Genomic DNA, 26,721 nt, shown 5'->3' on the forward strand with positions numbered 1-26,721 from the left:
CTTAAAATCAGATGTTATGGGAATGTGTTGGAGAGGGAAGGAGTTTGGCCGCTTCCTTTTCAGAGCTACCATTCTTGTACTTCCCTTGACCCTAACAATACCAAAACATTTTCAATAACGGGGGGGGGTTACATATTTTTTTGCCCACAACAAAAAAATACAAAATACAAAATCACCTAATTTCGTTATTTGTTATATGTTAACAACATACTTTATTAAATAAGTATTCATGTGTAAGTAGCATCCAGAACCTGAAAACATCTTTTAGCGCAATCTTTCCATAATGTGTACACCGAGGGGAGAATTACTTTATGACCACCACAAAAAATTAAAAAATAGATGTTAATTTTCATTTACTTCTATTCACGACATGCTTTTTAAAGATATGTAGATGAGTAAGTAGGGTTCTGAATCTGAAAATGTGAATGCTAAATTTGTCGTGAAGTGTCACGTTCACTAATAACACTTATATTTTTTGGTTTAAGTTTCATTGAAAAATTAAAAACTATTTGGAGTAAGAAATCATTAAAATAACCCCACCCCACCCCTTGGTGTTGCGAGGGTTACGTGATTTAGAGAAAAAGTAGATCTGGATGTCCGACGGAGATTTGAACCGTCGCCCTCACGAATGCGAATCCAGTGTCTTACTTCTGGGCCACCACGTTCGGTGCGTGTGGACAGTCGCTCCCGTTTGAGAGTGTGTGCAGAATAGTGTGGAAGAGCAATGAGGATTAAAGCATCGTGATAGAAATAATGAGGTGGCGAAATGCATAGCAGCCTGTGGGATTTAGCGTACTGCTAACTCGGGTTTTAGTACAGAAATCGTGACTCGTTCTCTGTGTCTGCTGTTACCTTATCTTACAGATAACGGTTAAAAAAATGTAAATTTTTGATCCTAATGTTTGGAAGACGTTGGGCATGCCTTGCCTCTACTAATGCTTACTAATGCGTGCGAAGAGAACCGTAATACATAAATATAATGAAGCGGTGTTTTATACCATCTTTACTTGATTACTATACGTAGGAAAATGGAGGTGTGCGTTCGCACTACAGCCGGTATAACTTAGATCATCGGTAATACATTAAGGCTGTAGTCCATTTACGGTGCTGACCTATATAAGTACTTTTCAGAACATTAACATGAATGAATAATTCTTGTAACTCATTTATTCAGATCATATAACATTTAAACTGCTCTATAATCACGTTAATTCATATTAGAGGTTCCATCCAAGCAATTCTCTCGCTAGTATTAAACTTTTTTTATCAATAACAAGTCAAAATCACGGTGCTGAATATCCTTAATGAGCTGTAGATGTAAAAATATTCCTATGGATATCACATGCAGTGATTCGGAATAAGCGGATTAATTGTAAATAGGAACAAGTTGTTTACGTAATTGCAGAATAATACGAAGTAAATAACCTTGAGCTCCGAAATTTCTAGCTCTTTCCGTAGTTCTTGTTCACTTATGTTGTATATTCGCTCTTCTGTTTTAAGTAAATCAGACTCCGCAGTAGCAGAAACGCTCTCAATGTGCCCGTGGTTAGAAACCGACTCCCACACGTATATTCATTTGAATACCAGTACTAATTCCGATCCTGTCTGTGGATCTTAGGGCATCTCCGAGGAACACTGAAACACGGAGTGATTTTTGTCAATCACTATACGATAATCGTCCACGAGCCTATAATACCTAGAGAACAAAAGAATTATTTTAGAATGATTTCTCTGGACGAAGGGAGATATGTGTGCATTGAGCAAACCGTGCAGCCTTGATGTTAGAAGACAAAGAGACGAAGTGCGACTTGCCGCCCCAGATTTTGACTGACATTAAGTTTTAACATCATTCTTCAAACTGAGAGAAGATACGGCATGTATCGTTTGCTAAAATTTGGAATATATTTGCAATAGGGACACGTGAGTAAACTTCGTTGTACCTACTGAAAAATATACACCAGTAACATTTGTTACATGTTCTGCAGCATGGTATGAAATTTTGTAGCGTAATGTGCATCTTCACTCTTTGGTTTGTCTGATGTTTTTGATTGTCCAAGTACAAGGTTTTTTTCCGTAACCCTGCAGCATGTCACACGCCCCCTTTTCTTCTTTTTCAACAAAATATTTCTCCGTTAAGATTTCTGCGGCGCATTTTATCTTTTCACAGTGTGTCCACTTCTCCTAAAGAGTTTTAAAGTCATAAATGAGACGCCATACATATATATTTCGAGTCCTTTTTTTTATTTTCAGCTTTCATCGTTACGTAACTGATGACAGCAAAGTTTGGCAGTAATTAGTTTCTTATCTGCAGCACCATTTAGTACATTGAGTGTTTTGCGTTTCCTTCATGATTATGAGTGTGAATAGCAAATACCGGTTGGCTATAATTAAAGTGCAGCTGCTCACTGAGGTCCAGTGCGGGCTGTAATTAACGTATGACATCGAAATTTGGTAGATATGGTAATGCTTTAAAGCGGAACCAATTTGATCTGGAAAAAATAGTTCCAGTTTCGCCTACCACGTGACAGTCTGACACTGTATACTGTTTGTATGACTTATGACAAGCAATCGCTTTCGAGGAGAGAGACCGTACGCTGTTAGTGGAATTGTTTTATGTGAACGGCAGTAATTACAGTGCTACATTGAGGGAGTATAGCCGACTGAAAGGTGTGAGCAGAGGCCCGGTGTCATTACGCGATTGAAAGAAGATGCTAACGAAATTGGAAAACACGGGTGAGCTTGGCATGGCACCTGCGAGAGGAAGGCGTCCTATACCGGTGGAACTTACTGACGAGTTTCTCATTGCTGTAACTGACCATGCAGCACGTGTTTCCGGTAGTGCTAGTGCAGTGTGGCGAGAATTGTTCGTCCCATGGTCAACAGTACGGAAAGTTTTGCGGTCTATTTTACACTGGTATCCGTATAACATCCAAACGATGCAGCAACTGAAACTCATGACCCGCAACGACGTTATGAATTCTTCTCGGTTTCCGACACGAATTTCCGACACTTATCGGGCAATATTCTATTGAGTGACGAGGTACATTTTACACTAGAGGGTGCAGTGAAAACAGAGCTGCCGAATTTGGGGTCCTGTTGAACCGTGCGTTGTGCGCGAAGAGCCATTGTACTCACTGTATGTAACTGTGTAGACAGTATAGTATGGATTCACAAGCGCCTTTCTTATCGGTCCGATATTCTTTGAAGAGAGTACACCCAGAGGGCCTGTCAAGTGTACCGTGACGTCCGCTCGTCATCGACACTTCCTTGTACAGCAAGTGATTCCCGGCTTTGGAAGCGCGCAACTGTGTGGAAACCTCTTTTTTCATGGAAGATGGGGCAACGGCCTCATGTCGCTCGACTAGTCGAAGATGTGCCCAGCGAAAGGTGTGCGTTATACAATCTTCCAAGAATGTGTTATCGCCAAATGTTTTCCGGATGCATGGCCTGCATCCGCGTGACTCTAAAAGAACACGTTTACTAGGGAGACTTTCGGCCTTCATACATGAACACGTTGCCCAGATTCCACTGGAACTGCCGTGAGCAATAGTTAATCACGCCGTTTTACAAATGCAGCATCTCGTCGACGTCTCCGGTGTTCATATTGAAGAAATTGTGTACTCGGTGATTAATAATAAAATCAACATTATATCTTTCTCAGTTGTTTATGGAAACGTTTCTATGCGTCTTTCTTGCATTCACAGCGCCAGATTTACGCCTGATGGCCAAAATTTGAACTATTTCTTTTCAGCGTAAATCGGTTCCGCTTTAACATATTAGCATACCTACCATATTTCGTTACCACTGGACCTCTGCGAGTAGTTACAATTTAATTGTAATCACCCAATAAGTCGATATAGAAGATGAAACAATCTTACACTGTGGCCTTGTTTCGCAAACACACCCATTTGCCGCATCCCCGCAGTACCAGCAAGCGACTTTGATCCAGAGAGTGCACGTAATCGTCTTTCCTCTGTTTACAGCTCGCGCTTTGCAGGAAGCGAGAAAGACCTTGTGGTACCGATGCCGCCACTTTCGGACGTGATCCTACTAACAGCACCTAACAGAAGGCACACTTATATACGTCGAAAGAGCACAATTGACTTTTCTACTCAACATGTAAGGACAAATTTTCGTAAAACAAAATGAGAAAAGGTCATTGTACGCTTTATAACAATACAGTTCCTCGTATTCCTCGGTTAAAAAGTCCACTCGACGACGTCAGCCGATACGTCGGTGTTGTATCATTACGGTTATAATGTCTTTCCTATTATGTACGCTGTGCGTCTTGTTGATTTTGTAAAAGTGTACTACAACGTTGTTTCTCTTCTGTATACCCTGATGGTCAAATAAAGCGTTTATTTTTACAGAAAACTGTATTTGCAAATTTTTATTCCCATACACTATGACAGTTTTCAGCCTACAGAAAGAGTTTTTCTAATTTTTTTTTATTTCTCCTAATCAACAGCTCAGAGCACCAAACATACTGCAACCTATTCCGAGGAATACGAACAAGGTAAGTAATGAAACAGACTCGAATGGACATTTAAACCTCCTGCGACTTCTGGGTTCCAGTTTCACGAGTTCCGAATCCGGAACAGGCGGCAAGTACTAACCTATCTTACTTCTACATGTGCCCTATCCCTTCCTGTGTTCACTGCCCTTGGTCTATGCGTAAATATGTGTATGTGTACACCTGCAGCCTGCACTTGCTAGCGCTTCCCGCCTGCCTGCAGATGCTCCCCTGTGATCTAACCGGCAGTTGTTGTCCTTGCTGTTATAGGTGTTGTGTAACTGTGCAGCTGAGCGCACCTCCCCCACTTTCCGTGTGCTATACATCTTGTCTCTCGCCTGTGCAGGTAAAGACTCCGCCTCCATCTCTCTTAACTCTTTCTCACACTCTCTCTCTGTCACACGCTTGTGCATCGTGCTTGCATACTCTGCACTTCTCTGACTATAACTATTTGTGTGTCTCATACATCTGTGTTGGATCGCCTTATGGCGCTCGTCAATTGAGTCAATTGAGGTATACGTATTGTGTGATCACTTAATTATGACCTCTTAGAGAATACCGCCTAGGAACTGTCTCGTTACAACAATGATCCACCCCCATGAACCATGAACCTTGCCGTTGGCGGGGTGGCTTGCGTGCTTCAGCGATACAGATAGCCGTACCGTAGGTGCAACCACAACGGAGGGGTATCTGTTGAGAGGCCAGACAAACGTGTCGTTCCTGAAGAGGGGCAGCACCCTTTTCAGTAGTTGCAGGGGCAACAGTCGGGATGATTGACTGATCTGGCCTTGCAACATTAACCAAAACGGCCTTGCTGTGCTGGTACTGAGAACGGCTGAAAGCAAGGGGAAACTTAAGCCGTAATTTTTCCCGAGGGCATGCTCTTTACTGTATGGTTAAATGATGATGGCGTCCTCTTGGGTAAAATATTCCCGAGATAAAATAGTCTCCCATTCGAATCTCCGGGCGGGGACTACTCAAGAGGGCGTTGTTATCAGGAGAAAGAAAACTGGCGATCTACGGGACGGAGCGTGGAATGTCAGATCCCTTAATCGGGCAGGTAGGTTACAAAATTTAAAAAGGGAAATGGGTAGGTTAAAGTAAGATACAGTGGCAGTTAGTGAAGTTCGGTGGCAGGAGGAACAAGACTTGTGGTCAGGTGAATACAGTGGTAGGGGTGAATACAGTGGTAGGGGTAATGCAGGAGTAGGTTTAATAATGAATAAAAAAATAGGAATGCAGGTAAGCTGGTACAAATAGCATATTGTGGCCAAGATAGATACGAAGCCCACGCCTACCACAGTAGTACAAGTTTATATGCCAACTAGCTCCGCAGATCACGAAGAGATTGATGAAATGTATGATGAGATAAAAGAAATTATACAGATAGTGAAGGGTGCCGAAAATTTAATAGTCATGGGTGACTGGACTTCGATAGTAGGAAAAGGAAGAGAAGGAAACGTAGTAGGTGAATATGGAATGGGGGTAAGGAATGAAAGAGGAAGCCGCCTGGTATAATTTTGCACAGAGCATAACTTAATCACAGCTAACACTTGGTTCAAGAATCATGAAGGAAGGTTATATACATGGAAGAAGCCTGGAGATACTGGAAGGTTTCAGCTACATTATATAATGGTAAGACACAGATTTAGGAACCAGGTTTTAAATTGTAAGACATTTCCAGGGGCCTCCGACCACAATCTATGTTATGAACTGTAGATTAAAACTGAAGAAACTGCAAAAAAGTGGGAATTTAAGGAGATGGGACCTGGATAAACTGACTAAACCAGATGTTGCACAGAGTTTCAGGGAGAGCATTAGGGAACGATAGACTAGAATGGCTAGGCGCTCAGTCCGAAACCGCGAGACTGCTACGGTCGCAGGTTCGAATCCTGCCTCGGGCATGGATGTGTGATGTCCTTAGGTTGGTTAGGTTTAAGTAGTTCTAAGTTCTAGGGGACTGATGACCACAGATGTTAAGTCCCATAGTGCTCAGAGCCATTTTTGACAAGAATGGTGGAAAGAAATACGGTACAAGAAGAATGGGTAGCTTTGAGAGATGAAATACTGAAGGCAGCAGAGGATCAAGTAGGTAAAAAGAAATCCTTGGGTAACAGAAGAGATATGGAGTTTAATTGATGAAAAATGCAGGAAATGAAGAGTCAAAAAGGAATACAAACGTCTCAAAAATGAGACTGACAGGAAGTGCAAAACGGCTAAGCAGGGATGGCTAGAGAACAAATGTAAGGATTCAGAAGCGTATATCACTAGGGGTAAGATAGGTACTGCCAACCGAAAAATTAAAGAGACCTTTGGAGAAAGAGCCACTCGAATGAATATCAAGAGCTCAGATGGAAACCCAGTTCTAAACAAAGAAGACAAAGCAGAAAGGTGGAAGGAGTATATAGAGGGTCTATACAAGGACAATATTCTTGAGGACAATATTATGGAAATGGAAGAGGATGTAGATGAAGATGAAATTGAAGATTTGATACTGCGTGAAGAGTTTGACAGAGCACTGAATGACCTAAGTCGAAACAAGGCCTCGAGAATAGACAACATTCCATTAGAACTGCTGATAGCCTTGGGAGTGCCAGCCCTGATAAAACTCTACCATCTCGTAAGCAAGACGTATCAGACAGGCGAAATACCCTCAGGCTTCCAGAAGAATATAATAATTCCAATCCTAAAGAAAGCAGGTGTTGACAGATGTGAAAATTACCGAACTATCAGTTTAATAAGCCACAGCTGCAGAATACTAACACGAATTCTTTACAGACGAATGGGAAAACTGGTAGAAGCTGACCTCGGAGAAATTCAGTTTGGATTCCGTAGAAATTTTGGAAGATGTGAGGCAATACTGACCGTACGACTTAGAAAGGCAAAACTACGTTTCTAGCATTTATAGACTTAGAGAAAGCTTTTGACAATGTTGACTGGACTACTCTTTTTGAAATTCTGAAGGTGGCAGGGGTAAAATACAGGAAGAGAAATGCTATTTACAATTTGTACAGAAACCACATGGCAGTTATAAGAGTGAAGGGGCATGAAACGGAAGCAGTGGTTGGGAAGGGAGTGAGACCGGGTTGTAGCCTCTCCCCGATGTTATTCAATCTGTATATTGTGCAAGCAGTAAAGGACACAAAAGAAAAATTCGGAGTAGGAATTAAAATCCATTGAGGTTAGCCGATGACATTCTAACTCTGTCAGAGACAGCAAGACCTGGAAGAGCAGCTGAACAGAATGGACAGTGTCTTGAAAGGAGGATATTAGATGAACATCAACAAAAACTAAACGAGGATAATGGAATGTAGTCGAATTAAATCGGGTGATGCTGAGGGAATTAGATTAGAAAATGAGACACTTAAATTAGTAATAAAGTTTTGCTATTTCGGGAGCAAAATAACTGATGATGGTCGAAGTAGAGAGGATATAAAATGTAGACTGGCAATGGCAAGGCAAGCGTTTCTGAAGAAGAGAAATTTGTTAACATCGAGTATAGATTTGTCAGGAAGCTCTTTCTGAAAGTATTTGTATGGAGTGTAGCCATGTATGGAAGTGAAACATGGACGATAAATAGTTTGGACAAGAAGAGAATAGAAGCTTTCGAAATGCGGTGCTACGGAAGAATGCTGAATATTAGGTGGGTAGTTCACATAACTAATGAGGGGGGTACTGAATAGAATCGGGGAGAAAAGAAATTTGTGGAGCAGCTTCACCAGAAGAAGGGATCGGTTGGTAGGACATATTCCGAGGCATGAAGGGATCACCAATGTAGTATTGGAGGGCAGCGTGGAGGGTAAAAATCGTAAAGGGAGACCAAGAGTGAATACAGTAACCAGATTCAGGAGGATGTTGGTTGCAGTAGGTACTGGGAGATGACGAAGCTTGCAACAACAACAGTGATCTGATGTGACGGTGTTGCAACTAGATATCAGTTGTCGTCAGCTCCCGTGGTCACCCAGCAAGCTTGCAAATGTTCATTTATTGCCTGCATGAACGTGGAGAATTTGAAGAGTTATCGGGAAAGGTATCGATTCCCAAGGAAATGCACCGAAATGATGTGAAAACGAGTGCGACTAATCGTTAATAAGACAAGTGATTACACTGCCGTAATGGCGAAGGAGCACAAACATCCACAATTACAAGGAATAATTTTCAATATTTAGTCGAACGTGTTATTAATGAAAGAAAATGCACTTTAATAACATTTTAATTATATGAAGAAATAAGATGGTCACCCGTCCTAATGTAGACAATTTCTTCCTTAAACCAACTGCTTCTGATGGAATTTGAACGTACGTAACAATTAATAATATGCGTATGGTTGACAATGCTCCTACAGTAGCTAATTTCTATAGGCAAATGGTCAGAAAATCAGTTAGTCAAATCCAAGTATTATTAAAAAACTTTAGAATGCTGTTAAGAAGTTAAAGAAGAAATCAAAACTAAATGAACTGTTAGGTGGCACGGCAATAATAATCTTTACTGTTACTAATTTTGATTAACCAGCTCTTCCAAATATTTATAACTCAGTATCAAGATAGTCGTAATTAAAAGAAATTGTTCTAAACAACAACAAAATAACATAACTCTCAAAATACTATAAACAAAACATCGATTTATCAAAAACACAAAGTAAGCGGTATGGTTGAGAGAAACGTAAAATTTATTATGATTCACCAGTCAATAGTTTTCAATATATTACTTCCAAAAATTTTTTATAATTGTTGTAGTTCACTGTCTTTGATTATTTACCAAGAAATGAACTTTCAATTCAGGAGAAAATATAAGTATACTGTTGGGGTAAAATAGCTTCTTTTCTTGGTTTTTTTTCATCCATGAAGTGATACTCGGAACTGAGAATAATGGGAATGGACCCTGTTAATGATGACAGAGACTCGGGATGATGGCCACGATAAAATTTCGTCAAGTTTCACACAACTATTTTATTAAGCCATCTACAGCAACTATAGGACAAATCTTGTTCAAAACCACATATATGAAATGGTTTAGTCTTACTTTCTGCGAAGCCGGTGTTGCTCTTAGGTAACGATTACAATAATTATGTCTCACCCTCGAGTTGCACTTTTTCCTTATGCTCGCTCTGGCCAAACAGTACCCTTCGTTTATATTCTGCTTGAAGCCTCCTCACAAATCTTAAGAGTCTGTGTCCCACGTGAATCACATTGCCTCTCACAGCCACAAGGCACTGCTGCACGCATACCCACTGTGTCGCAGCCACACACGCTTTTGCGTCTTTTCGCTCCCAGTTAAATCACGTCTCTCCTGTGCGCTCCACTGTCTCCCTACTCTTAACGCGTGCTCCGGAGATAATAAGGGGAGGTGGTACTACAGACTCAAGGCTGTATATAGCTTTCAAGCTGGTGCCGCCATGTTAGTAGGCCCGAAACAGTAGCAAACTACTGTTCACTACTGCTTCATGTTCTTAATTTCTATCGTGTCCACACAACAGTTGTTTTAATTATACAGGGTGGTTCATTGATCGTGACCGGGTCAAATATTTCACGAAATAAGCGTCAAACGAAAAAACTACAAAGAACGAAACTTGTCTAGCTTGAAGGGGGAAACCAGATGGCGCTATGGTTGGCCCGCTAGATGGCGCTGCCGTAGATCAAACAGGTATCAACTGCTGTTGTTGTTTTTTTTTTTTTTTAAATAGGAACCCCAATTTTTATGCAAATTCGTGTCGTACGTAAAGCAATATGAATGTTTTAGTTGGACCACTTTTTCGCTTTGTGATAGACGGCGCTGTAATATTTACAATCATATGGCTCACAATTTTAGACGAACAGTTGGTAACAGGTAGGTTTTTTTAAATTAAAATCCAGAACGTAGGTACGTTTGAACATTTTATTTCGGTTGTTCCAATGTGATACATGTACCTTTGTGAACTTATGATTTCTGAGAACGCATGCTGTTACGGCGTGATTACCTTTAAATACCACCTTAATGCAATAAATGCTCAAAATGATGTCCGTCAACCTCAATGCATTTGGCAATACGTGTAACGACATTCCTCTCAACAGCGAGTAGTTCGCCTTCCATAATGTTCGCACATGCATTGACAATGCGCTGACGCATGTTGTCAGGCGTTGTCGGTGGATCACGATAGCAAATATCCTTCAACTTTCCCCACAGAAAGAAATCCGGGGACGTCAGATCCGGTGAACGTGCGGGCCATGTTATGATGCTTCGACGACCAGTCCACCTGTCATGGCATATGCTATTCAGTGCCGCTTCAACCGCACGCGAGCTATGCGCCCGACACGCATCATGTTGGAAGTACATCGCCATTCTGTCATGCAGTGAAACATTTTTAGTAACATCGGTAGAACATTACGTAGGAAATTAGCATACATTGCACCATTTAGATTGCCATCGATTATATGGGGCCAATTAGCCTTCCTCCCATAAAGCCGCACCATACATGAACCCGCCAAGGTCGCTGATGTTCCACTTGTCGCAGCTATCGTGGATTTTCCGTTGTCCAATAGTGAATATTATGCCGGTTTACGTTACCGTTGCTGGTGAATGACGCTTCGTCGCTAAATAGAACGCGTGCAAAAAATTTCATCGTCCCGTAATTTCTCTTGTGCCCAGTGGCAGAACTGAACACGACGTTCAAACCCGTTGGCGTGCAATTCCTGGTGCATAGAAATATGGTACGGGTGCAATCGATGTTGATGTAGCATTCTCAACACCGACGTTTTTGAGATTCCCGATTTTAGCGCAATTTGTTTGCTACTGATGTGCGGATTAACCGCGACAGCAGCTAAAATACCTACTTCGGCATCGTCATTTGTTGCAGGTCGTTGCTGACGTTTCACATGTGGTTGAACACTTCCTATTTCCTTAAATAATGTAACTATCCGGCGAACGGTCCGGACACTTGGATGATGTCGTCCAGGATACCGATCAGCATACATAGCACACGCCCGTTGAGCATTTTGATCACAATAGCCATTCATCAACACGATATCGACCTTTTCCGCAATTGGTAAACGGTTCATTTTAACACGGGTAATGTATCACGAAGCAAATACCGTCCGCACTGGCGGAATGTTACGTGAAACCACATACTTATACGTTTGTGACTATTACAGCGGCATCTATCACAAAGCGAAGAAAGTGGTCCAACTAAAACATTCATATTTCTTTACATACTACACGAATATGTATAAAAAATGGGGGTTCCTGTTTAAAAAAACGCAGTTGATATCCGTTTGACCTACGGCAGCGCCATCTAGCGGCCTAACCATAGCGCCATCTAGTTTCCCCCTTCAAGCTAGACGAGTTTCGTTCTTTGTAGTTTTTTGTTTTATTTCGTCTGATATTTGGCCCGGTCACTATCAATGGACCACCCTGTATAAATATTACAGTGCTTTCGTGAATAACACAGTGTCAGGGAGCCATTTTCAGATGTTTGTCTGATTTTAAACGGCCTGTTTGATTCAGTAATACGACGTATTTGGCCTCGTTAATGTAACTTTCTTTTTGTTACACGTTTAGAATACTCAAGAAGGGAAGTATGTGTTGTGGAAAGGCAGTTTTCGCAGTCCAGCACATTCCTTAACCGGAATTACGAAAGTGTTGTTCCATGTATGTCCTCCTCCCGAAAAAATCTGAGAATATATTTTGCTACGTCTGAAAGGTTTTCAATCACAGAGTTCAATCAGAGCGCTTTTAGAGTTGTATTGATAGGAAATCTATCATCCAAAATACAGAAATAAATCCGCTACAGCAAAAGTAAACAGCGGAACTAAAATATATGTATATATCTACATCTACCTCTACATATACATCCACACTGCGCAAGCCACCTGACGGTGTGTGGCGGAGCGTACCTTGAGTACCTCTGTCGGTTCTCCCTTCTATTCCAGTTTCGTATTGTTCGTGGAAAGAAAGATTGTCGGCATGCCTCTGTGTGGGCTCTAATTTCTCTGATTTTATCCTGATGGCCTCTTCGTGAGATATACGTAGGAGGGTGCAATATACTGCTTGACTCCTCGGTGAAGGTATGTTCTCGAAACTTCAACAAAAGCCCGTACCGAGCTACTGAGCGTCTCTCTTCCAGAGTCTTCCACTGTATATAAAAGAAAATATCACTTGAACGAGTCCTCTTACGAATGAAATATGATTGCTTTACACTTAAGACTATAATCAGAACGATTACCACGTTCATAACTGTGTTTTATCAAACCACTTCCACCAGAAGCTAATGTTTGGGGTTGTTAACATGGCAGATGTTGGATTCAAGTCTGTGACATCATCACAGCTTCTCGTAGTACACCTCCACGTATTATCTATACGAAACTATATCCCTTACGTTGCCAGCCTACCTACTACACACATGCTACAAAATTATTTTAAGCGTTTATAACAAAGAAATCAGAAAAACATTACGTTCATGGAAAGGCATAGAGTTCAGTAATCTTAAAAGTGATGTATTGTATATCCACATGCTGTGTGGTAGTTTCAAACTTTGAATATGACGTACTGACGAGGTACTTTTTATCGGAAGGTTTCCGTCGAATCCGGATGATGGTCGATACTCTAAACTAACTAATTTTTAAGTGTACAAAAAATTTGCGGTCTGAACTGAACATTGTGATAAAAGCGCTAAAATAATTACTACCTCTTATTCAGACTTCATATTTTCTTTTAACCTGAAGAGTGATGCGAAACTTAATTCTACCATGTAAAGGCTAGTGTCATTTGTCAGAAGTTTATTCCCTGTCATGTTTTACCTACATTTATCTTCTATGATGCCTACGTTATAGTCGAACTCCGGATGTGCAATAAATTACGGATTTTTGGGTACACCGAAGTCACGCACGCGTTACAACTGTCAGAACATCTCTGCTCTGTGGATGCCGTACACGGCGGATTCACGGGATCATGTGATCTACATCACATGAGCATCGGGATAACAACCGTAACTTACAATATTAACCAGTCATTTCGCAGTAGTGTTCTCACCGGACATGTCAGTGAAAGATTCGAATACATGGTGTAAGGGGTGGGTACCTCAGAGCCAGAATGGTGTTGTCTGTTGACAGACATCAGGCACCGAAGACGCTCTTTCTTTGACTAGCAACGATATGGTGTAGCAAAAAGTAGCTCCAGCCCTGCATTGCTGACCAATATTAAGCCCAGTATTGATACGCTTTATCTGTTGCTTTTTTAGAACAAACCAAAAATGCAGTCTTAAGGCAGACGAGGAGACAGATTTATTTCATTTCATTCCCTATCACGGCCAAAAGTTCGTCACATCGTGACTGATTCACTCGACAAGCGCTGCACGCTCTACGCTACTGCTCTCGCGATTGTCACGGGGTCAAACTCCCTGTTTGTTTAGATGTTAATAATTCAGTGATCACTCAGTGTAGAATTTGTTTTTGTGTGTGAATGTATGTATGGTTCCTGTGGACTGTGCATGCTGTCTTATAATCTTCTGCCACATGCATAATCTCATAAAAAGCACCACTCTGTCTATACATTGCCTCGATTTATTCTAACCCTACAAGGTTTTTCTTCCACATCACCTTAAGTGACAATGTCTTCCATCCATAAAAAAAGATCAACATCTTGCGCCCACTACGGTCCTTAGATTCTTTGTCACAGCTTTTGGATACTACGAGTTTCTGTTTATAGACAAACTGCGAATAAAAAGCCACCAAAGGTAAAGTGCCATCAGTTATTCGTCCCCATTTTACACGGAGTTATAAACTGAGCTGTTACAAACCCCACTTAACATTTATAGAAAGACGCTCTTCGAACGGTAAGTTGTAGTCGCAAGTTTTGAGCATGAAGTATGTCATTTCTTGACGTTAAATTTTTTTTTAAAAAAAAGCAGGTATAGATACCAATGTCCTCCGTGTTTACCATACTTCGTCGGATTTTCATCAAACGGATGGACTAAAATATGTGACCGAAAACAAACAGTGTCTTCTTAGACAGTCCGTCTACTACAGTTCTGGACTAAGTGAAATCAGTTTTTGAACCACACTGCTGTTATTTCTCGCTATCCTGTGCTTGACGAATATAGGAAATGCCCCCTTTCAGAGCAAAGAAAAACCACAACACTAGCTGCAACCTACACAAGCTGAAAACCGACCGAATAATTCTGGAAATTTATGTTACATGGTATCACGACAAAAATAACGAGAACAGTCAGAATCGTTTAGCCTCATTCCGTTCTAGCAAAAATCACAATGAGCTAACGATAATTTCTTCTTGTAATAAGTATAACCGAACTGCTTCAGTTTTTTGTCAGTTGTTTACGTTCTTCGTTTATTTTCGGTTTATGTAACGGGTTGGTGCATGTTAGAAGAGAGTAATGAATTGAATATAGCTTGCAACTAATTAAGCAAATGTAACGTAATGGGTGTTTTGTAGGTAGCTAATTAAAACCTGAAATAATGTGTTCGACGACTCAAGCAATATGTTTGCTTACGGAAACGGAGGAAACAGTGACTCCTGAGACCAAAATGTGTATTTTTGGGGTTGCATGTGTAGTCAGTGCCAGCCTTCAGGCTTTACTAACGCGTGAAACATACTGTAGCATTTAACCTACTGCTCTCATCGAAGTACAACTAAGTTATTAATAAGGATCTTAGATTAGTTGCGTGTGGCCTTCAATCACCGACTAATATCGATATAACGTGTCACCATAGTCGTCTGCATGACATATATAAAATACGCACTGTTTCTGTTGTAAGAATGTAGCAGTAAAAAATAATTCACTGTTTCTGTTGTTAATTTGTATGCAAGAAGCCAACAGAGACGTCTCCTAACAACAGACCAACAGCATAACGACGCTGTGTAATGATGGAAGCACAGAACAGATATGCACAAACTTAGATTATACAGTCCCGCCAAAAACAATTTGTACTGTCTTTTTGTATATGGAAAGTTGTACTAGAAAAACTCTTATGAAAAAATAAAAATTATCAGCTGAAGACATAAGGTTTGCAAATGAGTTCGCAATCATTTCGTTTTTGGCACTTTTATTTTCACAAGTCCGTCTTGATCACACAGATTTCCTTACACTTTGTTACCGGTTTCGGCTTACCGCCATCTTCAGATATGTTCTAAATCTAAATATTGTGTAAGCCACCAGGTTGAATTAGTTAAGACTAGCTAGAGTACACAGTAAACCAGTATCTCCAATACAAAGATTAAAATGCAGTATACAATGCCTTTAGTTAAAAAAATTTCATTCACTAAATGAGCGTCTGACATTAAAAACATGCTTATGTACTATATGTGAAACTGCACTCATACCTGAAATCCATAAAAAGCACATACTGGCATTCATAAAAAGCTTGTATGTTACCTAACCAGGCTAAGGGCTGTATTGTATAATATTTGTGCTTTTTATGAATTTCAAGTATGAGTCCTAATTTCACATATAGTATATGAGCATATGTTTTTAATGTCAGACGCTCATTTAGCCGAAGCAAAATTTTTAACTAAAAACAGTGCATACTCCATTTTAATCTTTATATTTGCGACACTGGTTTACTATGTACTCTAGCTAAAGTGCCCTCTGTCGGCAGTAGGTTCCTGCATAAATACCTGACGCAACCTGAGTATTATCAGCACGTATCATGTACTGACATGTTTAATTTGACGATGGTTTTTATCAGAATATTTTAACGGTATGTATGGCTGCTATACATAGCTACATATATTTTATATTTCATACATATTTAATACTGTGTAGATTTTGTCTTAACTAATTTAACCTGGTCACTTACACAATATTTACATTTACAACAGATCTGAAGATGGCCGTAAGCCGAAACCGGTAATAAAGTGTAAAGAAATCTGTGTGAACTATCAAGCATCTCCTTTCACCGACTCCACAGTAGGTATAAGCAACAAACAATTTCTTCTGTAGTTTTTTTCAAACAGCCTAAAAGGTTTATTAATTATCACATTGTTTATCAGTTCCACCGCAGATAAATGTAGCCATTTGCAGTGCTGCTAGAAATTAGGAAGTGGGATATCATATACACCTATAAAACGTGTTTATGTACGATCTAACCGAAATCACTTCCACACAAAAAGTGAGTTTGCCAAGGCGTTCACAGTAGTAGTGCAATAAACAGACTACATTTTAAAGACATGGAATAGTTAAATTAAATTTCCATGAAGATTCTGTTGTATCAACAATTACTGAGGAATGCTAGGTGGTTATGCGCAAGTGTACACACAGGCAATTATATAATATTTGTGGAAATATTTTCTTACATAAAAATTAATTTTCAAACACAGCTCTTTACTTACTGTATGAAATCGATAACTCTTTCTGCCCTTCTCGTCCAGTACCCAATCTTGGATTGAGTAAGATATCTGATCTCCGCAGTTGTACCTTAAACACATAAAAATTCATGGAGTTACGTTCCGTCTTTACAAATCAATGAAAGGGAATTTGTTTCTCGACTCACACGTTTTGCTTGTTTTATTTGTGTAGCATCTTCAGTGTTCTGTAATACGTTTTCGTTTTCACGTATATGATAAAGCATTATACAGTAGTCACAAGTATGTTACTATGTAACCTTTTCTCGTGTTATTCTTTTGTAGCATAAGTTTCTTGAGCTTAAATTATCGTTTGGTGTTACAGTACGATTTCCAATGTTAATAGCCCTTGCGTGTCGTCCTGCAGATGTATTTACTCGGTTTCCATACGCCAGATGGCCGATTTTCGGCGTTTTTCCACCCCCATTGATTACAATGAAGTGTTGTTGCACTTGCACTTTTCGTTGTGTACTGAAAGTCTGTGCGTTTACTGTGTGTAATGTTGCCAACTGTTGCTGTGTGTTTATCTTTTATCTTTTGTTTGTGTTGTGTATGTGTATGTGTGGTGTCATATAAACTGCCTGACAAAAGAAGTGAAGTGCTCGGAAGACATGTTCACATGTCAATGTAACTTTGTACATGAACATGCCATCGGTGGATAGCTGTTTTATTAGATTTTCAGTTCTCTGAGAAGAATGACCACTAGAGTGTATTAGTGTTATTCGTGTTTAGTGTTATTATCACGCTTGGTAGGGTGTATAAGGAGTGTAAACAGCGTCAGATGCTGAGTGATCACTGTGAAAGACACGGAGAGGCCAAATACTCGTTTGAGACAACGTTATCAGCACCTGACAGAGATAGAAAGGAGACTTAGTAAGTGTGTTCATTTAGCCGGCCGGTCGAATCGTGCAATATCCAGATGTGACAGTGACCCAATGTTGGACGCATGAGACGTGAGGGCAAGCGTACTTGTCGTCAAGATTCCCGTCGACCATGACTGACCGCCACAAAGACGAGCGCCATATTGTGCACCAAGCCATTCAGGAAAAAGTAATGAAACCCTTGCAACATGTCAGCCTGCACCATTGGTCGGGGAGTAGCAGCAGCCGAACAAGGAACTACCATGCGTAGGCTGCCGTTAACACCACAACACAGACGGCTGTATCTGAAAAAAAAGATTCAAATGGCTCTGAGCACTATGGGACTTAACATCTATGGTCATCAGTCCCCTAGAACTTAGAACTACTTAAAACTAACTAACCTAAGGACATCACACAACACCCAGTCATCACGAGGCAGATAAAATCCCTGACCCCGCCGGGAATCGAACTCGGGAACCCGGGCGCGGGAAGCGAGCACGCTACCGCACGAGCATGAGCTGCGGACGGCTGTATTTGAAGTGGCACCATAATGGGGAAGCATGGTCTGTTGAAAACTTATGTCGCTTTGTGTTCAGCAATGAATCACGGTTCAGCACTACCCCTGACGACCATCTTTGGCGAGTATGGCGGCGACATAGGAAGAGGTACCATTTTTCCAAAGCTGGCGTTGTGGTGTACTGTCGTCAGGCGTACTTTCAGTTCACGGGTGGTAGTGATGAGGAAACTGACAACAGTACGGTACGTCTCGGATATCCTGCGTATTCATGTGTTACCTCTTACGCGACACTACTGCGGTGCCTTTTTTCAGCAGGATGACACTCGTCCACGTGCGTCACTGTCCCTATGAACTGTCTGCGCGATGCCCAACTACTACCGTGGGCAGCAACATCCTAGATATGTTCCCAACAGATCGTGTGTGGGACCAATTCGGATGTCAATTCCATCGCAGTGCCAATACCTAGGACGTGAAGAAACAGTTACGACACTTGTGGACCAGATTATCTCAGGAGAGGGTACAAGGGCTTTATGATGCCATTCCAAACCGAATCAGTGCATGCACGCAGGCCAGAGAGAGGGCGACGTAGTATTTTATTTTTTTTTATTTTTTTATTTTTTGTGTGTGTGTGTGTGTGTGTAACGCAGCGTACAAAAGATGTCGGCAAAATTGAGAGACGCGTGTTTCTGCCATGTTGATATCACATTGAAGGTCCTTCAGTAACAACTGAGGCGCTGATGATGAATCTGTGCTGTGAAATGTACATTGCCTAAGTAAATACGCCATTGAAAAGACAGTAGACAGACTTTACTATTAAGCATTGCATTCATTTCGCTTTAAATTTTGCAAAGACTGTGACTAACATGAAACACTGTAGTGTACCTGACCATCTTCTGCAGTAACTGTTATAACAAGCAGTATTTTACTTTTTTCCATGCTAAGCACATGCCAAATAGAAAATGTTTTTTCACCAGAGATACTTCGCTGTGTTTGTAAAGCATCATCAGTGATGACAATGGAAACGTTTGGAATACATAAACATTTTTGATATTTCGGCTACTGAGGAGCTAAAGCCATTTTTGCTTCAGAATATAAAACTTTTTACGAGTTACCTACATAGTTTTCTGTTCTTTTCCGTATGCTTTTCTGTACTTGCCAGCAGAGGCCCAAGTCGCAAACTTGCATTGCACATTCATAGGTCAGTATTTCCGGCTTTAAGAAGGCAAAATGTGACCATTGATTGTTCATTGTAAGTTTCCGACTACGCATTCAGTAAGTAGAAGGTTCTAATACCAGACCAGGCATCCCGTCGTAGGTTTTCCGAGGCTGCGAAGTCTACCCAGTCAGTGGCGTAGCATAACAAGGATAACAGGCGGACAGGGCAAACTTCGATTTTGCGTCCCCCCAATCCTCTACTCAGCCGACGTAGAAGCAACACCACTAGGAAGTAAAAGGTGTACAAACCAATAATTATTTTGTATAATACAGTTCACTGCACGGAATAACATACTGCCTAAATTCCCATTGTTTGCAACAAGAGCATGATTCGTTCAGCTTTGTTTCGTTGATGTACGAGTACAGTGTAAAGCCGCAAGAAACAAACAAAAATATACTATGTTTTAAAACAGCTACCATCCACTAATTTAAAGACTTTTTCAGCTCATTTTATTTTTCCATGCCATTACCGGTTTCTAACTTTCGTTCGTCTTCAGTTGGTTGCACTGCAGCATGAACTACTAATCAGACATTGTTTTGTTTGCCATAGCGCTCTATTGAGGAAATATAAATATTCATAAAAAAATGTAAATAAATGAAATTTGGAAATTGTGTAATGGCAGTTTAGCACCAATACTTACAGTAGATTTGTTTTAATAAATTTGAAGGCTTGAGGTTTTGTTATTTTTCCGTATACCATGCACTAGTATCATGGTAAATGTGTCCCGGTGTCATAGTGACTTCCACGATATCACGAAGTAAAAAACTGGTCGCCGTTGGCACTTCTTCAGCGAATTATCTAATTTCAGATACACTTCACGTGTTTAGCATGTACTGACGGCTTACAGAGATGGTATGAAACAAAGGTATACGCTGTTTACGTTGCTGTCGCAGATGAGTTGAAATATATGACTTTAATATAAATAATCCATGTGTTGCAGAAAATAATTAAACACAGTTATTTTAAAATATCATATGAAATATTTTTAAAATAAAAAATTATTCATTAAAATATCTAATGAAATATTTTTAAACAAAAATACCTCTTATACTTAACGTCTGTTACATAGGTAATTGTCACATACGTTGTACCGCTACCGCCCCGGTCCGGACACCGTGTCAAGTATGCTTACGGTGTACTCGACGAATGTGATGAAAAAGAGTGTAAGAAGATCTTACCGCCTAACTTTACTGATATTTATGCCCGGCAACAGCGTGAATAGAGCACATGTAGCGGGGCAGACACAAGAAAGAATCATGATAATATGGGGGACCGGAATCTATACTTTCGTAAACAGTTCTACAAGCTCTGATTATTTAACAGCGCGCGACTCACGGCCTTGTTAATATAGGATTGCGTGAGGCGCTTTTAAAATTTGTTAAAACTGATGTCTACGTGGAGCGTTCATACTAACAAAAAACGTAAACATAATCTCAGGGACTGTATCTGTATTTCGTGTTCTCACATGAAAATATTGTTGCAGGATATCTTTACTGTAGTGAAATTTAATTAAAAGAAATATTTTAATGAAAGACAGTGTTTCCCTTTTTTAAACACAATAACCTTCGTATTGCCGAGAAGCGGCCAATATCTGAACTTAATTGAATGTTCCTAGTTTTTACCGTAATATAACATAAATTAATATATTCACTTCCTTTTTTTAGTAATTATGGAGCAAGTTTTTTACAGCGTCCGACGGAACGCAATGAAATTATAATGAAAGTATTTCTACGGAAGATGTCTGCCAGGAATGGTCGATTGTTCGGCCTTTCTTGTTGTTTATACCGCGTGCTGAAAACCTTACAAATAATATTTTTTCTTCTGCATGAAGGTGACTGCTCACATTAAAAATGCACAATCAGCATAAATTACCATATATAATTTAAAATTTACAACTTACAAAACGAAATGGCTGCCGTAGCGTGCGTTGGCTTTGAGACTAGACCAGAGAGTGAGTAATAACGCTGGTCTTTTTAGTTTCTTTCGCCAGCGAGTAAAAGAACAATTAACACAGAGATCCTATATAGTTATCTCAGAGTCTGCTTGTACCATTATTATTTCATTTCATTATAAATTATCGTTATGACAGCTAACTGCACGCACATTTTCAGAGGTTTTTTTTTTTACAATTTTCATTTTTCTTAGTTTTGTGTGTGACTTGTTGTCGCACGATTTCATATTTCGTACCGTGTATCTGTACAATGTCCCGACTACCCTCTCCTACAAAAAAAAGATGGATATACAACGATACATAGAGAGTTTTAGCATTTTCCTGCAGGATCTGTAAACCCATGGTATTTTAGCTTCCCTAGCAGTTGGTTGGTAGTAACAATGGCACTACTTCCGTGAAAATTATGCCTGAAGGGTAACATTCCTCAACTCTATAAATCATTCGTACATCGTGCGTAAGAAAACATGTGAAATCATTTTCCCGGGAAGACCGAAAGCGGTCCCACAGTGCCACAATCACTTTCTTTTGGTTTCTAGTTTTTTAACACTTTCATCAATGCCTTAGTGTTTTGCACTATTTCACTTAAACAACCTAAAATTTGAAGATGGGTTTTACACCAAATTTCATTTACACTTAAACCTAGAGTTTCTAATGGGTTTGCTGTTTACATTAGTAAGTCCATTTTGGACTACCAAATGTGACATGTACAACGCGAAGATTGACCTCGAGATGTCTGCAGTTAATGCTGCAGACATACGGAGCATTAACATGTTCTTGCGACGACCTTTACTAGACACACATACCTAGTAGCATTTTGGTGTTCTTTCCGTTTTGATTGTAAAATCAGTCTCAATCCCTTTTATTTACTGTTGCGAGCGCTTTCGGTCATTAGCTCACCACCAAACAACACAGAACTAGAACGGTAATTAGATAGATTTTTCCGTTCGTTGTGGCATCTCCTATCCAGCGTTGGCGTGTGTCACCCATTTTATAGACAATCTTGCATATTCTTACGATGTTTCTCAGGCCCTACTTGAAAATTACGTTAGGGTTCCGCTGATCACGTGAAGTACACTGCTGCGATTTACGGTAGCACAATATCTGACGTGGCCTATTTCATCGACCAGCCATTCAGCAGAGAGGAAGCAATCCTGGTTCGGCGTGACTCATGTCGCCGCCCCGTGATTTAGGACCAGCTCTTCCGCTGCGCATACCTAACGGTACTCAAAACCCGAACGCAGTGTGCATTGTATTGTAATGAGAGAACAACCGTGCGCCTTCGTAACACAGGACCTGCAAGCGCTGGCCCTATGACACGTGTTGGCCATCTGCTCGCACCCAACAAACACGTGTAAGGACCACTGTTTTTCATTCCCCGAAGGTTCTTTGACTTTTAATGACAGCGCCGGCCATTGTGGCGTAGCGGTTCTAGGCGCTTCAGTCTGGAACCGCGCGACCGCTACGGTCTCAGGTCCGAATCCTGCCTCGGGCATCGATGTGTGCGATGTCCTTAGGTTAGTTAGGTTTAAGTAGTTCTAAGTTCTAGGGGACTGATGCCCTCAGATGTTAAGTCCCGTAGTGCTCAGAGCCATTTTTTTAATGACTGCCTCAATCTCATACCACAAATCACCTACGTTTTGAGTTTACATTATTACTGCGTTTACCTCACGTTACTCTAACAGGGAGAGTCCACGACGAATTTACTTTAAACTTCGTGCACTTTTAGTAGTCTATTAGGACAACATAATACGGAAGAAGTAAGGCTTACTACGACGAGATTGAGAAAATCGGAAGAGAAGTTTTGTGCGTCAGTGATGAACCGATGCGTTGCGACATTGTGCACGAGATGTCGGCGATCATGTGGTTAACGTTCAAGCTCAGTAATCGCTGGATTGTGGACTGAGTCCCGCTCATGGCTATTTATTTCAATTCAGTTTTTTTAATACTAGTCATTATGTCATACCTATTACATTTCAAAGGTAGTGTGATGAAAAGACACGTGTATTTGCATGAACTTTTGTTGAATTTCCAATGTTATTTGGCTATTTACTAATTTTCATTATTACAACAAATATTATGCGACTTCTATTTCTTTAGGCAGCCTTATCAAGCTCCTTCAAACTTCGTCATATCTGACTGACAACGAACGAGAATTTGCTTCTTGTGAAGCTGATGTTATAACATATTCTATCGTACATCGCCTACTTTTCGGCATCGACATTCACGGAAATGCGTTACGCATGGTTTGCATCCAAAATGTCGGAAGAAAGAGAATTTTTTCAAAATTTCAGGGAGTTGTTTTTTTTTCTTAGAAACTCCGAAGATTCCTCGTGCGTACGGGAAAACGGCATTCATTCGATGTAGGAGACGCCTTTTTAATTTGTGTTTCCCGTGTCTGTGCGAAAAATATCATCCTGCAATTAGTAATGTCAAAAGCACAATCGACATTTGATTTTACATTACTCTCATACTTTGGCATACTGTAACTCAATGTACTATTGCATAAAGTTATTTACGTCTTTATTTATTGATGTTTGTCTTGGGATTTCCAAGCCTGCCCCTCATCCTTGGAACCTGTGTACGCACATCGAAGCGTCTAGATACAAAACAATTCTCGGTACATTACCCCATTGCAGATATAAGGGATTTCGGAAATCACGAGAGGCATACGATTTCAGTAGAACTTTATGCTTTTGGTCGTTTACTGGTCGATACTTATAAATATAATACTTGTGATAATAAAAATATACAAACAACCAAATAACATTGCAAATTCAATAAAAGTTCATGCTAATACAAGTGTCTTCTCATGATGTTACCTTTCAACCTTTAATATGTATGAAATAATATGACTAACAACGCACCGGTTCATCAAAGACGCGTTAAAATTTTGTTGCGATTTTCTCAGAATCGCCTAAGCATTACGCCTTACTACTTGCACATTAGTTGTCCTAATGAACTGCTGAAGGTGTACAAAGTCTGACGTAAATCCGTGATCTAAACGCCGTGGCCTCCCCTTGAGAGTAGCACTTCAAGCGGTATTTAACTTGATTGTATATAACTAATGAAACCTTTACTCTCTCACATTAGTGGACGAAACAGTCGAGTGAATCATTTTGGAATTTTTGACACTGTTAGGGATAACTGTGTAACACCACACCCGTCACTTATCTGGTTTTGGTGTGTTTCCACCCCAGGTAATTGACTAACAGATCAACAGAGAGTGCAAAACTGCCGCAATGTCGGATAACGCAAAAGAAAGTAATAAGGCCCTGTGACTCCTGATTGAACTGCGGTGGCAGTGTTGACATTAATTGATTCAGAATTGACCCCTTTTAATTAAAAAGGGCTGCACATTGATGTAATATTCAGCTATTGAACACCAGATGCAAATGTTGAACATAAAATTAATTAAGAAAGTGACCTGGGATTTCAACTACTTGATTGAAAGCAGATGCAGTCGATTAGCACAGATTTATTTTAACTCAGGACCTTCAATCATCACATTACATGACTCTCCTAACAGGCAGTGGTAATAAATTGCGTTTCGTGGAGTAAAGCGCGATAAATCAAAAGTAATTCCTATAGACTAACCCAAGAGTAGTGGGAAGTGCGAGAAGAATTCTACAATACATGGCCCATGAAACCCTCGTGGAAACTTTGCCGACGTGATCCAACAAATTAATCAGTGGCCGGAGCGGGCGCAATGTCGCCGAATTCAGCGCGGCGGAACGGCGTCGTTGTGTGGACATCGGCCGACCTCATGGTGCTGCAAGGCTGCGCTCGTCTATTCACTCCTAGCTATCTTGCTCAGTACATAGCTGAACCGAAACTTCCTATCTCCAAGCTCAATCGTTCCCTTTGCTAAGTCCTAAACTGCAGAGATACTCACTCTTTCTCAGGCAAGTTGAGTCAACAACGCCACGTCCGCATTCTAGGCAAGCTGGGAACGTAAGACCTCTACAGAGACTTCTCACAGTCTGCTCTTCGCCTCGGTTTCCCCTCCAGCAAAATCACTTATGCCAATTGCAGCGCAAGTCGCGTTAATTATGCATCGCTTCTCAGCACTGACCAATGCCTGCTCTGGGAAGTGAACAAATTCCCACAAAATTTCCCTTCCTCTTAACTTCTGTTATTTAGCTCCTCCCAGGCCACCCATCAAGGTTAGCGTCTACACAAACACCAATTTTTCCAGAATTCTGACTCCCAGGAGAGTACTTCAAATTCCTCCGTCCTACGTTCCCATCAGAGGCCGGCGTATTTCATTCTGTCGCTCTTCACCTGATTTACTTCAGACTTTGCGGACTGTGAATTCAGCGTGAAGTTACTATAGTCACGAACACGCATATTTTGACCTCTGTTGACCGCTCCACCATAGCTTTGCGCGGCTTTCTCGCATGTTTTACTGAAAACGGGATGACGGACATTTATCAACAGGCATACAAGTTCTCTGTTTTCTTCCCGGTACACCAGCATGGGGTCGACCACCCATGCTGTCACTCATCTTAAGGCAGCTGGTGACCGCGCCCCGTTACCGCTTTCTCAGAGCTTGAGCCGCCCTAAGCTGCCCATTGTTGCTTCCCTTAGCCACTCCCCTGGCGACCACGGTCGATTCTGAATACTTCCCTGGGATAAACTAGCCTCCAGTAATCGACGCGTTTCCACAAAGTTTTCATGTCGAGTGAATTACTTTAAAACTATCACCTGACAATTATTTCAATACGTCCATACTATACCCTCTATAAGATGCATTGTGCCTTGTCATTCATTTCTTGTTCAGCCCTACTGTTCATTCAACGTGAGTTAGGTGATCTTTAATGATTTCATGTAAGGGGCATAGTTCTTGCCATCTTACAACTGTAAAGTCAACATTCAGAGCAGCCTGAACAATAATAGAGTCAATTTAGTAATAAATGGTTCAAATGGCTTTGAGAGCTATGGGACTTAACATTTGATGTCATCAGTCCCCTAGTACTTGGAACTACTTTAACCTAACCAACCTAAGGACATCAGACACATCCATGCGCGAGGCAGGATTCGAACCTGCGACTGTAGCGGTCGCGCCGCTCCAGACCAATTTAGTAATAGGCTAACGAGAAACGCTGGTGAAAGAGAGAGACCCAGCCTTGGAGCTAGTCATTCCTCTCATCCACGACATGTTTCATACATAATGGTAATATAAAAGCTTCTTCACTGAGGCATTCGAACACTTATTTATTTCCTTTGACTCCATTCATGAATGGAACTGAAAGAAGAAAATAAGGTTGTATGAACTATTTTCCACTTTTCGCTCAACAACATTTTATTGTGTAGAATTTGGATGTAAATGCACAT

General features: G+C 40.6%; 1 protein-coding gene across 1 annotated transcript in view; it reads left to right on the plus strand.

Moving 5' to 3' along the window:
* The window catches only part of LOC126354568 (uncharacterized), a 1,114,027-nt gene that overhangs the window by 113,267 nt on the left and 974,039 nt on the right, over positions 1 to 26,721 (plus strand). Inside the window, exon 3 of the mRNA XM_050004313.1 lies at positions 4,469 to 4,516. Coding sequence (XP_049860270.1) covers positions 4,469 to 4,516 — 48 coding nt within the window. The remainder of the gene's footprint in view (positions 1 to 4,468; positions 4,517 to 26,721) is intronic.

This window comes from Schistocerca gregaria, chromosome 3 (assembly GCF_023897955.1).
Source record: "Schistocerca gregaria isolate iqSchGreg1 chromosome 3, iqSchGreg1.2, whole genome shotgun sequence".
NCBI classification, from domain to species: Eukaryota; Metazoa; Arthropoda; class Insecta; order Orthoptera; family Acrididae; genus Schistocerca; species Schistocerca gregaria.